This window comes from Camelus dromedarius, chromosome 32, assembly GCF_036321535.1.
Source record: "Camelus dromedarius isolate mCamDro1 chromosome 32, mCamDro1.pat, whole genome shotgun sequence".
Taxonomy (NCBI): domain Eukaryota; kingdom Metazoa; phylum Chordata; class Mammalia; order Artiodactyla; family Camelidae; genus Camelus; species Camelus dromedarius.
Genome location: NC_087467.1, coordinates 22,952,251 through 22,969,751, shown reverse-complemented (window position 1 = coordinate 22,969,751; position 17,501 = coordinate 22,952,251). Strand labels below are relative to the sequence as shown.

The window sequence follows — 17,501 nt, the reverse complement described above, 5'->3', positions numbered from 1 at the left end:
CTGCAAACAAACAGAGAGAATGCTGTGATCCGCGGCCCGAGACCGTTGCCATCTCTCACTCCAACCCAGACTGAGCAGGTGTCCTGCCCTGCGCGCAGGTGCGCGCAGGTGCGCGCCGGCTGTCGGCGGGGGCGTCGGCCCTGGTTGCCCGCCGGGGTGCGCGTCCCCGGCCCTGCCCGCCCGGCCCTCTCCGCGCTCCGGGCCGGGCGCTCCGCTGGGGCCGGGCGCCGCCGCGCGCCCCGCGCCTTACCCAGCAGCAGCAGGCGGTGAGTCGCCTTGTAAGCCAGGCGCTCCTTCTGCAGCTGCTTCTCGATCTTCTTGTTGGCCTCGCGTCGTTCCTTTTCATCGACGCCCTGGTCTTCCGAGGTCTTGCTGTTGCCCAGACACCCCATGCCTGACCGCAGCGTGGACGCCGAGGCACAGTTAGGAATTTGCACAAGAGAGCGGGGAGTCGCAGGCGTGTGTGGATCCTACGACGGCCTCTCTTCCTCGCTGCTGAAAGAGACGTCCTGGTCTCTCGGTGTTTCCGATCAGAACAGGCGTTTCTCCCCCCGCCCCCCGCCCGCCGCGAGCTCCCAACTCCAAAGGACGGAAGGAAGACACGCGGAGCCGAAGCCTTTTTAAAAAGAATAGTTTAGAATGATCTGCTGGACAAACCGCACAGTCTGCGGAGACGGGGCCGCGAGCGCTGGGTCTGCCGGAGCGAGCCCAGTGGCGCTGGCCCGCCCCGCTCCCCGCGCGCCCCGCTCCCCGTGCCTGAGTGCGCGGCCCGGGAGCGCCCAGGGGGACCCCAAGCAGGCACGCTCGGCCCGGGGCGGCCCCGCCGGTGGCGGTCGAGCGCGGCGCGGAGGGACCGAACGCATCAGATCCCCGCCGGGTTACCTCGGGCACCTGCCGGCCACCCGCGCGCCCTCCCGGGTCCGCGCGGCCCGGAAGGGGACCGGGCTTGGGGCGGCCTGGCCGCGGGTCTCGGGGTCTTGGAGGGGCGCTGACGCTGCGAGAGGGGTGGCGGCCGCCCTCGAAGGGCTCCGGCGGAGGCTCACCCGCGTGCGGTCCGGACGCGGCGCGCGGCTCCCTCGCAGCCCGAGCGGGACTGGGTCTGGGCGTGCGCTCCCGCGGCCCCGCGCCGCCTCCGGCTCCGGGCGGGCGAGGCCTCGCGCAGGATCATGCATATTCTATCAGGGGGAGGGTCTGTGCCGGGCTTGGGCACCCCGCCTTCCCGTTCCTGTTCTAGACGGTTCCAGCGCCCCCACGCCGCCTCCCGCAGCCTCTTGCCGTGCCTCCCGCCCCCGGCTCTCCTCTGCCGCGCTCCGAGCAGCTTCGCTACTTTTCTGGAAGATGCTGTGGCCTTGAGCCTGGCACCGCATTGGGAACCAAGGAGGGCGGCTGCCCGGTTCCCACTTGTTGCGCCGGCGCTCTGCCTTCCCGCTGCCCGACGCGGGAGGAGGCCAGCAGGCGGGCCTGGGGGTCGTCTCCGGGTGCGTTGCTAGTGCAAGTATCGGGTCTTCAGGCTGGGGGGCTCTGGCACCTTGCGCCGGGTCTTCGCGTGGCTTCGCTCAGCTCTGCCGTCCAGTCCCCACGTCCCTCCAGCCCCACGATGTCCCCTTGCTTTCAGTGCGGCCTGGCTTCTTTCATGGACAGCGGGCTTCGCTGGCGGTCTCCGCGCTCCGCCGCCCTGGGACCCGTGGGCCTCACCTGGGTCCCCTCTCCCTTCCCATCCCGATTCTTGGTACAAAACACGTTCAACCCTGTCCCCTTTAACACCGACGGCCCCTCCTGCCCACCGGCTCCAAGTGCAAACCGGGATCTGCCTTCGCCTGTCCGTCCTCACCTCCTGTTCACACTCCAGCCCCTGGCACCGGGCCCAGTCTCGTCACTAAAAATACTCTCACCGGGGTTAGCGACCTCCAGGGGTCGAACTTCCGTGACCTGTGGCCTTTACCTTTGACTCAGTGGAGCTGGCTCTGACCCTCCCGGAGACCCCAGGTCCTCTGACTTTGACCACAAGGCCCTCTGAATTTCCTGCTCACCCTTCACCCAGAGGAGGGGCCTCAGACGCAGCACAGCTTTTGTCCGCTTAGGCTCCCCCAGGGAGCTGACTGCACCTTCACCCGCAGCACACCCAGCTGACTAGTCCGACCGCAGCAGGCCTCCAGGCCGGCCCACCCGACTGTCCATCGCTGTCCCCAGGCACACCTCCCAGGATCTCCAGCTCAACCGGCCAAGTCCTGAGCTCAGCCCCATACCCCCACCCCCCACTCCAACCTGCTCCTTTCTCTGGGAATAAGGCCCCTGGTTTTCCAAACCAGAACGTGGGGCGCATGCCTGACTCCTTTCCTTCTCGCAGACCCAGACAGTTGCCCTGTTCCTTTGGGTCTGTTTTCTGAACATCGTTCCTGTTCTTTCCTCCCCATCTGCCATTTCACAGTCACTCACCCAACTTGGATGTGGGCAGTGGCCTCCTGCTCACTTATTCTCGTGCACCTGCACTGGTGCCACACTGACCACACAAATCTGGCCACGTCACTGCCTCCACCACCTCCAAGCCCCAGCTGCCGTCCATGAGTCAGTGGAAGCTCCGCAGCTTCAGACCTTGTGTCTTTCCTCTTCCCAGGGCTCCCCCAGCCCCCTTCTGACCACCTGCACTCCCTGAACACCCGAGTCCATTGCTTGGGTGCCCAGTTGACTCTGTCTGGGAGACGTGCGGCCCCTTCTCCACTTGGCCAACTCTCCATTGCCCTTCCAGCCTCGAAGCTGCCTCCACAGAGTCAGGCCCCCTTCTCTGTGCTCCCTTGTCTCACCAGCACCTTACGTTGTAATGGTTTGTTTACTGCTCTTTCAAAACGCCACGGGACTCCGGGTTCGGTGAGGGCCAGGGCTGAGTCCCCACCGCACCTGTGCCTAGTTCAGTGCCTGGCCCAGGGGAGATGCCCCGTGAATCTTTAAGGCGTGGATGAATGAGTTCACTAAAGCCAGATCTGACTCCTCCTGCAGTGCCAGTTCTCATGAAAGGAATTTCACCATCAGATTTTAAATTCATAAACTACTTGTCCAGTTTAGTACTATATCAAAATAAGAATACTCTTTAAAGGAAACCCATAACCTTAAAAATATAGCAAAACGTTTTCACTTGTTCAAATTTAGGAGCTAGGGTTAAAACAACTTTTTATATGTGGAATTTTATAGAGGTTAGATAAACAGATATGACAGAAATGCCATAATATACATGGGAAGTTAATATATCAATAACAGTAATAATCCTTTGGGTTTGCACTCTAAAATCGTTTCTACGAGTTATTCAGTGATTGTTGGCACTGGACTAAATCCTTTCCATGGAACAATTTATTAGTATTTGCAATAACCCTAAAAGGAATGGTTGTGACCATTATTCTGTAGAACATTCGAGGGTAAGAGGTGTGTCTGGCAGCCTCGCTGCAGTGCCTGCACTACACGTCTTGCAGTGTGTTCCCCAGAACACTGCTAACCAGTCTAAAATGTAAAGGCAACACGTTCACACACGATGCAACACTTCTGATGAGAAATGCAAAGCCCATCTTTACAAAGTCTGTTATCAGGTAGGAGTTCAAGGCACTTAAAAAAAAACAAAACACCTAGTCACCTGGCCTCTTCCTTGGACCGGGGAAACGGATCCTCATTCGAGTTTTGAACCCTGGGATCAGAATCCAGAGCCCCCGCTGGTTCACCTGGGGCGCGGGAGCTGCGCTGCTGGGGAGCTCAGGGAGCAGCCTGGAGCCGGCAGGCATCGGTCGCTAGGCAACGGCAGCGCAGCATCAGCACCCGCACCCAGCAAGCGCACGCCCACCTGCGGAGATGAAGGCCGCTGTGCTGCGCGGCGCCGGCATGGGGGGCGGCCTGGTGGGGAGATGCTGTGCGGGGGAGGCCCTGGGCGGCCGGGAGGAGTGGGAACGCGAGGAGCTTGGGGCCAAAGGGCAAAGGTAAAACAAAGTGATATGTTTTCCTGCCTCTTGTTGACGTTAGGACAGGGTATCTCGGAAGTCTTACTGCATTTGAGAGTTTCGTTACTTAAACTCCTCCATACTTAGTTTTGTGAATTCTGGGCGATTTTGAAATTTATTTTTGTTTTGGTCGCTCTGACTGACCTTGGCAAATGTCGAAAAGATGGCACCCGTTCCCTGGTTAGCTGCACACACGTCCCCGACAGCAACGAGAGCAAAATTTGCCTCCCATCCTAAGGAGGCTCCACACAGAAATCTGAGTAACAACGAGATGAAAACACCCAAAGAAACTCTTCCATGCCACAAAAGGCCTGGATCCAGGGTGTGCTGAGCTAGTCTGAAAAGTGACCAGAGTGCTGGGTGCCGATCGACTAAATTTAATTTAAAAAAAAATCAGTATTTTAAAAGTTAACAGCTGGTCTATCGTGTTACACTTCCGAGGTTACTAAAGGTTAAAACGGCACTCTAAGACATCCAGAGCAGGTATGTGGAAAGATTTAAAAGAGGAGAAACGAAGTGTGGGCGAGGGAACAGGCACCGAGGGTGCCGGACCCTGGAAGCCGCAGCGCGTTTTGCAGACAAGCCGCGGGGCACGTGCCACGTTCGCCTTTGTGCCCCTCAACACCTGGCAGCTGTTGTCCCTCTGTCCTTTCTCAGTGTCTTGGAAATAGTCCGTGTGGGTTATTTTCATTCTCAGCAGCGGAGCTCGCTCCCCGGTCTCATCACAGCGCTCTTAAAAAAAATCTCGCGGTCTAAACAGCAAGGACTGCGGTGCAGCACAGGAACTCGACTCAGTGTCTTGTAACGAGTCGCAATGGAAAAGAATGTATGTACACATGTATACATATATGTACATGTATAACTGAATCGCTTCGCTGTACACCTGAAACGAACATTGTAAACCAACTACACTTCCATTAAAATAAAAAAAATTCTTGGGGCCAGTTGCTTACATTATTTATCAGAGAAGGAGGGAAACATTTTCAGCGTTTCCTTTCTGCACACCTTCATCGTGACCGTGGTGGGAGAGAGCGAGCCTTCTCTCAGGTGGCTGCAGGGTACTTGTTTTGACACTTAGGAGTCAGCTGACTTCAATTCCTTGTTTACAAACATGCAGTTACAGTTTCTTACCAGCAGGCGGCAACGTGGAGCCGGGACAAAAGGAGGCTCCAAGGACGCTGGAAACCAGGCGTTTTCATCGTTTATTCACCGTAAAGCATTTTTTGAATCCTACACACACATATCCTTGAGATTACAAGGATGAATTTGACCTTGCCCCGGATCTCCAGCAGTTTAGTCTCTGGTAAGAGGGGCCGACACGCAACCAAGCCCTCGGGGTTCTGTGGAGATCATCGTAGAAGCACAGGGGGCATGTGGGGCCAACTATAAAAGTGAAGGGAAATGTCCCTTCCTTTCCTGGAGTGACGTGTGCTAACCTCTGCAAGTCACTCTTCGCCTTATTTTTACAAGATGCTGAAAGGTGCTCTCTCTCCAGAGGCTCTGACCATCACAACAGCCAGAGGTCATCCCCAGTTTGCAGATCAGACTGTGGGTCTGAAGGTCCCCCAGGAGCCCGAAAGGAGTGGAGCCCTGTCTGATCTCAAAGCCTGAGCCTTTCCAGAAGGAACTCGAAGGCCTTGCCAGGTGGAAGAAACCGCACCATTCTCTCCTCCAAAAAGAATGATGATCAAACAAGCCCACCTCCGTTCTAACTCCGGCAGATTAATCTGCATATAATGACTGATGAATTAATTAACTCTTTGCTCAGTTGCCTTAGCAACTGGTTTCTTTTAGAATTTGGCTGAGTTACAGAGCCTAAAGCAACAGTATTCCTTGTGATAGGATGTCAGCTTGTGTATGAAATTAAACAGAACATGAACTCCTCTGATCACAGGTGGGAACTGTGTTCCTTTCTCTGCAAAGTTGGAATGGCTCTTCCTGAAGCTGGCAGGCTGTTGAACAGGATGGCAGCCCAGTGTCTGTATTTGCCATTTGTGGTTTGTTTATTTTGTCTTTAAATAGGAACCATTTGATGAACTTAAACTACAGGTAAATTAAAGACTGACATTCAAAAGGGAGACTCTGAGTGCAGACAAACCCCAAACCACTGAGTGTATGAGTGACAGGACAGAGCGGATGGAGAGATGTATCGAGGGGTTGCTGAGAACCAGGATTTTCAGGAGGGAGGTGATGTACAAATACGAATGGGGAAAGGCAAGAAGCCTGTGGGGTGGACAGGGGGGTTGCAGCAATCGGAATTCCTATAGTATGTACCTACGTGTTTGTGATTATGTGCACCTGTGTGTGTGTGCGCACAGACATTCCCTCATTCTGTCTCTGAAAAGACCCAGACATGAGACACACCAGTATCAGTGAGCGCACCCAGTGGCCGGATGTGGTCCTCAGTATCACCTACCACCAAAAGGAGCCAGGGTGCCTCCGAGAAGCAGCAGATCCCAGGGTGCGGGTGGGTGTGGGGGGCACTACAAGATAAACCTGGGATGTGGTTAAGCCAGAAAGTAGAAAACCGCTTTAAAATATTGGTGGCAGGTCAAGAGAACACAAGAGCCAGACTGAAGGAGCTTTCATCTGGTCAAATCTGGGATGATTTCAGCACCAAAATATTTAAGTACAGCAGTCACTTTTTTTTAAATTTTATTTTTTATTTTTAGGGGGGAGGTAATTAGGTTTGCTTGTTTTATTTATTTTTGGAGGAGGTACTGGGGATTGAACCCAGCACCTTGTGTATGCTCAGCATGCACTCTACTACTTGAGCTATACCCTTCCCGCCCCAGCAGTGACTTCTAAGCCACTGAAAAGTACAGGCATACCACTTGTCCACGCCGGTAACAAGCAGGTAAGTAAGTAAAGGGGTGGGGGGAGGGACCCACCATCAGTCACCCCGAAACAAGAACCACTCTCACTCAGTTCTTCCGTCCCTTGCCTTCCTCCTTGCTGCCTACTTGGGCTGTTTACGTGGAGTTTATCGTCGGTCTCCCCAAGTCTTTATGGGCCGCACGCCTGGTGTCCCCCAAGGAGTCAGGACTCACACTCTCAGGCTGTGGGTTCTGTTAAGGATTATTCTTTATCCCGAGGACGCGGGAAGTCAGAGTTGTCAGAAGCAGGGCAGTGCCGGGGAGTTTTACGGGGGAACTGATCACGTAGGCGTCAGGAAGCCTGTGTCTGCTCCAGGACAGAGGTGATGGTCACAGCAGTGCAGGGTGGACAGGTGCCCAACCTGTCCCGGGATGCACAGAATCACCCGAGCACACAAGTCCTCCTGGGCTTGGAGGTTCTCTAACACAAACACTTACTCCTAGAAGAGAAAAAAGGGACCACACAGAGGAGGGGCCGCTTTCACTACCACTGGAGAATGCTGCTGCGTGCAGATGTGTGCAGGTAAGGGCCTCGCCAGCGGGGCGCCCCTCCGGGCCCAGCTCCGCCACCGGCCGGGCACCTGTCACTTTCACCTCTCGCCCAGCACCACCATTCACACCTGGAGCGCGGTACAAGCTGGTTTCCCGACTCAACCCCCGGGTGGTCGGTGGGGACCGAGTGTCCGGGCACAGCGCCGCCCGTCAACTCCGAGGCAGCACCACCTGGCGGCCGCCGGAGGAACGACCGGCCGAGAGCGGCTCCCGAGCCTCCCGACGCCCTGGGTCCCGCCGGGCTGGTACCCACCCACCCGCTCCGCATCCTTCCCCGCGGCTTCTCTCTCCCTTTCTGTTCGCTATTTCTCTTACGTCAGCTAATCAGAGAACAGAAAGTGCCTACTTCAAAATTCCCAGCATCCCCTGCCCATTTCCTCCCTCCCGTCTTCCCAAGGCCCCTCCCTCTTTTCCACCCCCCGACGTCCCTGTAATTCTGTTACTGCTGATAAATCGTCGCGTTCATCATCCATCATTCGGTTCTGCTGACTCAACAGTGCCGTTGATATAAAGGTGTTTCAAGTATACCGACGTCTTAAGTTGTTTAGAAAATTACACACGTTCCCCCTAAGTTTGTAAATGTTGGTAAGATTTGTATTTACAAACTTGGAATTAAGACTCTTGACATTGCTAAACTACAAGGCAATTACGATGATAAAAACAGAGGCAAAACCAACACTGTTCATTACTGAACAGATATCCTGAAGGTTAGGACAGACTTACGTGTGGTTACGAACAGAAGCCTCTAGCATCCAGAATAGTTGAGAAATTACAACACAATAATAGAAAGACAAATAACCCAATTAAAAAAGGAGCAAAGTATCCGAATAGACCTTTCTCCGAGGAAGATACACAAGTGGCCAGTCAGCACACAGAAAGACGCTCCACAGCAGTCACCAGGGAAATGCGAGTCAAAAGCAAAGTGGATACCATTTCACACCCACTAGGGTGGCTGTGACAAAAAATAAAAGAGAGACAGTAACAAGTGTTGACGAGGATGTGGAAAAATCAGAACCCTCACATGTTGCTGGTGGAAATGAAAAACCACCCAGCTGCTTTTGGACAACAGTCCGGTGGTTCCTCAAAAAGTTAAACATTGAGTTACCATATGATCCAGCAATTCCACTACAGATGCATGCTCAAGAGAAGCGAAAACACATGTCCAGATGGTAACTTGCACGTGAACATTCATGGCAGCATTATTCATAACAGCTAAAAGGTGAAAACATCCCAAATGTCCACCAACTAAACAAATGTAAATAAAATGTGGCCATTCCATGCAGGGAACTATTATTTGTCCTTAAAAAATGAAGTACTGACCCACATCACATGGATGAAAACACTGTGCTAAGTGGAAGGAGCCAGGCATAGAAGACTACACATGTATGACTATTTATGTGAAATGTCCAGAACAATTCCATAAAGTCAGAAAATAGATTAGTGGCTGTCAGGGGTGGGGAGGGACGCAGCGAGGAGTCACTGCTAACAGGTGGGGGGCTTCCTTTTGGAAAGACGAAAATGTTCTGGAATTAGGTAGTGGTGATGGTTCCACAATCCTGTGACTACACTAAAAACCTACCAAGTTGTACAGTTTTTTAAAAAGGCGAACTTCATGGTCCGTGAATTATATTTCATCGAAGAAATAAAGAACAGAAGGCAATCTTTCTGGGTTGGAATTTCCATGTTCTCATCTCTGTTTTGTCAGAGATAACTTCCCATTTATTTTATGGCAGACTTGGTCAAGTGTCCAGGGAGACAGGGGTGAATCAGTGTGGACATGACCCTCGTAGGATGTAGTCTGATCATGGACTTCAACTTCTGGATGTCTACAGGTAAAAAGGGATTCTAAGGTAAACACAAGGTCCTGCTGTACAGCACAGGGAACCATGTTCAATACCTTGTAATAACCTGAAATGAAAAAGGACATGAAAAGAAATATACGTATATACGTATGACTGAATCACTGTGCTGTGCACCTGAAATTAACAACATTGCAAACTGAGTACACTTCAATAAAAATAAAAAGGCATTTTAAGGGAGTTACACATAAAATGAGTGGAGACCAGGGGCAGCTGTGATGGAACAGGTGGAGGTGTCTGGTGGTGGCTCCTGGGAAAAGGAGTGTTTACAGAAAGGGTGGGGGGAACGAAAACCTGAGCCTCACTTACTTTTGTGATTCTGTGTAGCTGCTGGTCCCAGAGGAGCCCCTCAAAAGTCCCACATTCCGGCTGTCCCTTTAGGTGATACCTGGGCTTTGCCCCGTCACCGTAAGTTCCTGGGCAGAACATGCCAGCGGAGACCGCAAACAGAAACGGACGGCAGCTCGCCGATGCGGACATCCAGATTTGACCACAAGCTGTGCTCACCAGCCCCAGGGCCGGCCTCCTCTTTGTGGCCACCGGCCCAGGGGCCCAGGGAATCAGACCACTCCCTCCAGCAACGGGTCCAGCCAGCCGGACAATAACCCCTCTGACGCTTGGCCCCGCGTGTCCACGACCTGGCTGGTAATTGACGGCTTCCCTGAGTTCACCCCCGCCTCCAACTTAGGCCCAACCAGAAGAGGGCAAATGATGCACCCATACCAGCCAGACAGGACGCCCCAAACCCAGTGAGCCCGCCTGTAGCCTCCTGAAGTCAGTGGCCTCCACGCAGGGCCTTGGCCTGTTCCCTTCCGTGGTCTTTGTTGATTTCCATGCAGAGCCAGCTGAAGGCTCCCCTTTCCCCTAAAAGCTTTCCCACCAGGTCTGGGACGGTGGCCGATGCCCTGGATAGCCAGTCTCCGCCCCTCTTTGGGTGGTCCTCGGTTGCCCGCTGCGCTCGCAGAAGGAGCTGCACGTGTGTGCGCGCGGTGGACGCTCGTGGCTGATAATTGCTCCTGGTGGGCGTGAAGGACGAGGTCTTCGTGTTGCGCAGCCGCCCACGCGCAGGTCCACGGCCGCCGCCGAGACCTGGGGTACAGGCCCGGCCCCTCCTCCGAGCTCTCACCTCTCGGCCCCGCCCTGGGAGGGCGCTTCAGGGGGGGGTGCAGGGAAGAGGACAGGGGGCCGGAGGCTCTGACAGGCAGCTTGCGGTCGCCGTGGAAAGTCCGTCCACCTCGCGGATGCGTTCCTGGATCCCGACCAGGCGCAGCTGCGTTCGCCTCTCCCCCCCCCAGCTCCACCTGGCACCGGGGGGCACACTTGTTACGATGGCGGAATAATCACACCATCACGCCACGTCCTGAGTTTATGCCAGGGCTCACTCTGGGTGCTGGACCATCTGCGGGGTGTGGACAAATGTGTAATGACGTGTATCCAACACAGCAGGGTCACACAGTATTTCCCCTGCCCTAAAATTCCTCTGTGCCTGGCCCCCCTCAGTGAGGGGATTTTAAAATAATTAAAAGTGGGACAACTTTCACATCACCCTAAATACGATGAGAGTTATTGTTTCAGCTGAAAGGGTCTAATTCTCTTTTTTTCCCTTCTTTTTTCAGTAAAAGAGCTTGTTTCATTTTGAAACCAAACAACCAATCAAAAAAAAAAACAAACAAAAAACAAAAAAACAAACCCTAAGTATTAATACATTTAGGCATGAGGTAAATTATTCTGGGTGCTGTGAGGCACAATTTTTTTCGTTTTTGAGTTTTGTTAAATTTAATGGAGGCACTGGGGATGGAACCCAGGACCTCGTGCACGCTAAGCATGCGCCCACCACCCTCCCCGCTCCTGGTGGTCACTTCGTGTCCTGAGCTGATCTTAGACCGTGGTCATTGGGTCTCACCATTGAAGGTGCTTATGCTTGTAAACTTCACAGCCTGAGTTAGCTAGAGAATTTGCTGAATCTTTCGGGTCTTGGCTCCACTGAAAAATCTGCTTGCCGTTGAAGAATTTCACCCTAAATTACAAACATGTCTGACAGTGTCAACAGGAAGTTACCGTGTGGAGGGCCCGAGGTTGGGTCCACACATCTGAGTGCTTAAACAGCAGACTCAGGACCAGTGCCCAACAAGCCAGTGCCTCACGAAATTGGGTAATCCCTGTCCCAGCCTCTTACCTGTCACCAGAGGCAACACCATCATAGCTGTGAAGTGCCATTCATGTCCTTCCAAACTGCTTCCACGAGATCCAGTTTGAAAGGTGTGGCCACAGCTGCTCTGTCCTGTTACAGCCCAAGTCGCCCCCAAAACAGGCCCCATGACGGCCCCACGTTTCCGCATCCTTTTCAGGCGTCAGGCTCCTGCCCCTGCCGCTCCGTGACCCGGGATCTGCTGGATTCCTTTTCCTTATCATCCTGGAGCTCCCGTCTTCCCGAGACCCCCTCCAACCCGGGCGTCTCCCAGCTCCTTTGTTCTTCCTTTCTTCCTCTTCTGGAAGGCTGGGGCCTGCATTCTTCTGCCCCAGGCCCTCCTCTCTTCTCATTCTGCATGGTCCCCAGGGTGGCTGCCCACTTGCCTAAGACCCATTCCCGGTGGCTTCCACTGCTCAGCAAGTTCCCCGAGCTCTGGACACATGGGGGACGCCACCTGCTTCCCAGATGAGCCCACTGGACTCTCCTGGCATCTGGTCCCCAGCATGCCCCAGTGCGGTCACTGCTCTCTCCTCACATCACTGCCTCTTCCTCTTCGATGCCTTGCTTTGGGGGGTGCCATCACCATTCTACCTTGGCTGGAAAACTGAGAGTTCACGAGACTCCTCCCCTCCACCCCGCCCTGCTCACTTCCTCCTCCGTGTCTTCTGCCTGGACATTTGCCACCATCTCCAGCTGGCCCCGCAGCCAACCACCAGCTCTGGCAGTGACACCGGGGTGCCTGGGTCCGTGACAGGGTAGCCATGGGGCCTGGAACGGGATTCGCCTTTTAAGGCTGTGTGATCTCATGTTACCCCTGAGTTTACAATTCAGAGTCCTGGTATCATGGAGAGAAGTGTTCAGCAGAAGCTCAGGGACCACGCTGACTCAGGCTTACCACGTGCTAAACTCTGCACTAGGCAAGTTCCATCCCTTCTTCCAATTCGTTTCACTTAATCCTCTCTAAGCGTGTGGCTACCAGATTATTACTGGTGATGGAGACAAGGTCAGAGAGGCTTACCCAGGGCCATGTAGCCGCTAAATGGGGGTCCTGGGACTTCAAATAAGGCCTGTTTGACGCCAATGTTTATAACCACCAAACTCCTTCTGCATCTTTTAGTGGGTCATAAGTACATCCCCAAGTTTCCAGAGTATTCATAAAATTACTGTCCATTCCAGTGACACACTGAACTACCAGGGGTTGACATCCAGCTTGAGTCCCTTTTCAGGGCCAGTAATAACCATCCCTACAAACAAATGGTTTGCAAGTTGCTCTGGACTGAACTATGTCCCCTTGAAGTTCATATGTTGAAGACTTCTTCCCTGGTGGACTGCACTTGGAGATAGGGACTTTAGGAGGCAATTAAGGTTAAGTGAAGCCATAAGGGGGGGGGCCCTGTAGGGTTGCTAACCTCGTAAGACGAGAAACACAGCCCAGAGCTTTCTCTTTTCACTGTGCGAGGAAACATCAGGAGGGGGCTGGCCAGCCAGGAAGAGGGCTCTCCACTGACACCAAACACTGCAGGGCCTCGGTCTTGGATGCTCCAGCCTCTGGAATGTCTGTTGTTCAAGCCAGGCAGCCCGTGGGGACCTGTCACCGCAGGCTGAGCAGAGACACCGATTGAGGAGTGCACCTTCGACAGAGTTCACAGGTCAAAGAACAGCCTGGATTCCTGGGATGAAACTCGCCTCCTGGCAAACAATGGCAGCTCGGAGTCCACAAGGTTGCAGGTGACAGATGACACACTACAACGAGGAGAAGGTGTCCCCGAAACGCCACGCTGCTCTGCACCCTCCTCTGAGGCGGTGGGCAAGTGTGTGTGTGAGTTTGGAAAAGCTAAGGCGCAGCTGAAGCATGTGACATTTCTCCTGACTTTAAAAGCCACGGTGTCCTGGGAGGCGGGGGCAAGATGGAGGCTCTGGGGAGCACACACAGCTCACGTGACCACCTGACTCGAGCACCGCCATCCTGGACGCTGTACGCAGTACCATTAATTAAGGAAAAAAAGGACACTTATCTGAAAAAAAAGTGATCAAAACCCCCCAGGTGGAGAACATTCTGGTTTCCTGTGACGGCACAAAGTACGTCCACTCAGAGGCATTGGGTGGAGGTCACGCCAGAGTTCCGTTTCCACCAACAGCCAAATACAAGGGAAAGGCAGCAACTGTCCCAGACAGATCGCTTCCTTCTCGAAAGACGTATTCCTGGCGGAGAAGTACCAAACACACAGGAAAACAGCAGGAAATAACTGAAGAAAGCAAAAAGCAGGAATCCTACCCACAGCTGGCCATTTTTGAGTTGAACCATTACCTGGAAAAAGCAGCTATCAAACGAATCATTTTCCAACCAAAATGTGCTGAACGGGAACTGACAGTGCTGGCTGTATGTGTTCACAGGTTAAATCTTTTGAACCTGCGCCCAGTCTTGTCAACTGTGCTTTTGCTGCTGTTGGCCTGGGGCTGCCACCCCTGGGGTCCAGCGTCTGGCCTGAGGAAGTGTCCCTGTGGCTTGGGAGACGTCCCAGGTGAGACCTGGAGGTCCCAGGTGAGGCTTGGTGGCCCCTGGATGGTACCAGGCAAGCAGATTGTGTTTTATTAATTTGAGCCAATTGTTAAACGTAAGGTGGTTTCAGAGGAAAATGGGCATCTCCCTCTTATTCTGGAAATCCAAGACCTGGCCACACTGGGCCTCCATTCTCACAAGACAATAGCTGGATGAAGTGAGGAAGCAGCTGCCCGTTAGACGGACATCTGGTCTGGACCGAAGGCCCACCTGGTACAACAGTCTGGGCTGCACTGTTGATGCCACTGGTTGGAAGACACAGGGCACTTTCCGCTGAGCCTGTGAGTCATGGGACTCAACGTCACATCAGATGTTACGCTGGACACAAGCTGCATCACGCTGTGACGGTGTCTTTAAAGGGACAGTCTTGAACGTGTGTTTTGAGAAACTGCTCACTGTTCCAGTCTTCAGATCTTACCTCTCAGGACCTTTTCACAGAATCATGTTTAAAAAGCTTTATATAAAATATCAAACTCTTCTGCTTCACAGATCCTTTTAGATATTTCTGTCCAGCTGCACGATTACATTAAGACAACATCATGCTGCCAGAACTCTAGGCCTAATTTATTTCTCTCCTATTTCTTGAGAGCACAATTCTTTTTAACAGAAATTTGGCTGGAGTAATTTCTAATTGATTTTCTTCCAGAAAAATATGTGGCTTGGTGATAGACTTTGAGCACCTGTATATCTGAAACCTATGTTCCCCTCACACAGACACAGCGGTTAACGAGGTATGAAGTTCTAGGATTGCCAGCCTGTATTTTCATACCTCTGGAAACACTGCTCTGTCCTGTTCCAGGCGCTGGCATCGTGGGTGAGACCTCTGCTTCTGACGTGTCCTCTTCCCTTTCAGGTAACTGGTTCCTTGATTTATATATTTTTCGTTCGTTTCTCAGGAAAAATGTCTCATTATGGTAGAATTCAGACCTTTCACCAGGATACAGCAGCTAGGCCTGTGCTGCTTCAGTTACTCATTCTCGTAACGGTGAGCCCTTCCAAACTGAAGTATAGTTGGTTTAAAATGTGTTAACTTCTGGTGCACAACATAGTGATTCACTTACACATATACATATATATAGATTCCTCTTCACATTCTTTTCCACTACAGGTTACTACAAGGGACTGAATACAGTTCCCTGTGCTCCACAGTATAAACTTGTTTACCTACGTTATATATAGTAGTTAGTACCTGCAAATCCTGAACTCCCAGTGCATCCCTTCCCATCCCCTCTCCCCTTCTGGTAACCGTAAGTTTGTTTTCTATGTCCGTGCATCTGTTCCTGTTTTGTAAATAAGTTCACTTGTGTCATTTTAAAAGATTCCACGTATAAATGAGGCCATATGGTATTTTTCCTTTCTTTTTCTGGCTTACTTGGTATGATAATCTCTGGGTCCATCATGTTGCTGCAAATGGCATGATTTTATTCTTTTTTAAGGCTGAGTTGTATTTCATTGTATAAATATACCACAACTTTTTCATCCAGTCATCTGTCCACGGGCACTTTGGTTGCATCCACGTCTTGGCTATTGCAAACAGTGCAGCCATGAACATCGGGGTGCATGTATTTACAATGGTCTCATTCATTTATAAGCAGGGATCTTCCTCCATTCGTGGACAGGGCTCTTTGGGCACAGCAGGGCACAGAACTCAACAACTATTCTTTTTTATTGTTTGTGGGGAAGGGGGAGGTAATTAGGTTTACTTATTTCATTACTGTTTTATTTATTTATTTTTAACATTTTTAAAATTGAGTTATAGGCAGTTTACAATGCTGTGTCAAATTCCAGTGTAGAGCACAGTTTTTCAGTCCTACATGAACATGCATATATTCACTGTCACATTGTTTTCACTGTGAGCTACCACAAGATCTGGGATATACCTCCCTGTGCTGTACCGTGTAAGCTTGTTTATCTATTCTGCATATACCAGTCGGTATCTACAAATTTCGAACTCCCTTTCTGGGGGTGGGAAGGGATTTTTTATTGTAATGGAGGGACTGGGGCCTGAACCCAGGACCTCGTGCATGCGAAGCATGCGCTCTACCCTCTCCCCTATTCTGTTTAATACCTCACAAAATTGGGTTAAGAGCCCACCTTTCTGGGGGGGCTTCAACTTGAAAAGCAAGCGAGTAGCGTCGGGAACCTCTCACGGGGTCCTCTCCGAGAGAGCGGCCGCAGGGCCCGCAGGCCGGACTGCAGCGCCGGCTGCCGCCGCGCACCGGCCCGCGCGCACGTGGCGCAGGCGGACGGCTCCGCGCGGGGCTCTCGCGCCAGCGAGCGCCTTCTCCTCGCGGGACAAGCCCCACCCACCCCGACCCCGCTCTCCCGCGCTAGCGAAACGAGGCGCGCGCAGCCTGAGGAGAGGGGGCGAGGCTCAGCCGCGCCCCGGGCCGCACGCTGTGGGAGCGAACCCACGGAGGCCGCGCTCACGGGGAGCCTCGTCAGTCAGGCCTGAGTGAGCGAGCGGCCCGAGCGCCAGGTGCGGAAAGGCGCAGCATCCCGGGCGGGCGGCGCGGCCGCGGCCCAGTCACCCCAGGGAGCGCCCTCAGGGTAAGAAGCGCTCCGCAGCCCCGGGACCGACCCGCGGAGCCCCGTGCGCCCGGCCGCGCGCCCCCTCAATCTGGCTCGGCCCCCCCCCCGCGCCCTGTTCTCGTGCGCCTGGCCCCGCCCCCATGCACCCCTGGTCCCGCGCTCCTGCACCCCAGTTCCGTGAGCCCCGCCCCGCGACCCCCGCACCCCGGTTCCGCGCGCCCCGCACCCACCGAGCAGCAGCAGCCGGTGCGTCCGCCGCAGGTCGCGCTTCTGCTCGCGGAGCCTCCGGTCGATGCTCCTGCTGACCCGCCGGGCCTCGCGCTCCTCCGCGAGCAGCCGTTCCGTGTACCGCCGCCTTTCCTGCGGCGGGTCTCGCGCTGTCCCTGCTCCCGCTGGGGTCCGGGTCAGGGGCCGGTCCGGGGTCGGGTCCGGGCCGGACCGCTCGCCCTCCGCGGGCGGCTCCGGGTCCCCGAAGAGCAGCGGCCGGAGGCTGTAGCACAGACCCATGTGGGCGCGGGACGCGGGCACGGGCGCAGGGCTCAGGCCGGGGCCCCCGCCGACGGGCGGGAGGGGGCTGCACGGGGACCCAGCGCGGCGCTGCGGCCCGCGGGCTTTGGGGCAGGGGTGCGGCGGGCCCCCGGCCCCTCAACGCCCCCGAGGGCCATTCTGCGCTCTCCGCTGCTGCAGGGGGCGGCGGCCGCCTCGGCCGGAGATCACCTGACCACGCGGACCTCCGGCCGGACGCACCTCCGCGGCCCGGCCCCCAATACAGTTAAGTACCGCCGCCCCGCCCGCCTCCTTACCGTAAATACCGCCGCCCGGCCTCGTTGCCGTAAGTCCCGCCTTCTGCTCTCTTACTGTAAACACCGCCGCTCGGCCCGGCCCCCTCTACCGTAAGTACCGCCGCCCAGCCGTGCGCGCAGCTGTGTACAGTGTGGCAGGGGTCGTGCCCGG

General features: G+C 54.3%; 1 protein-coding gene across 3 annotated transcripts in view; it reads right to left on the bottom strand.

Annotated features, from left to right (window-relative positions):
- Positions 1–17,292, bottom strand: part of GNAL (G protein subunit alpha L) — a 71,249-nt gene extending 53,957 nt beyond the window's left edge. Inside the window, exons 1-2 of one of the 3 annotated variants that reach the window (XM_064481638.1) lie at positions 16,778–16,897; positions 251–492 (exon numbers count right to left, since the gene is read on the bottom strand). In XM_064481638.1, coding sequence (XP_064337708.1) covers positions 251–392 — 142 coding nt within the window. In that variant the 5' untranslated portion in view covers positions 393–492; positions 16,778–16,897. Of the gene's footprint in view, positions 1–250; positions 496–1,043; positions 1,069–16,777 lie in introns of those variants that run through there. The other 2 variants (XM_031439219.2, XM_064481637.1) reach the window with 2 other exon arrangements.
- Positions 17,293–17,501: the final 209 nt, after the last annotated feature.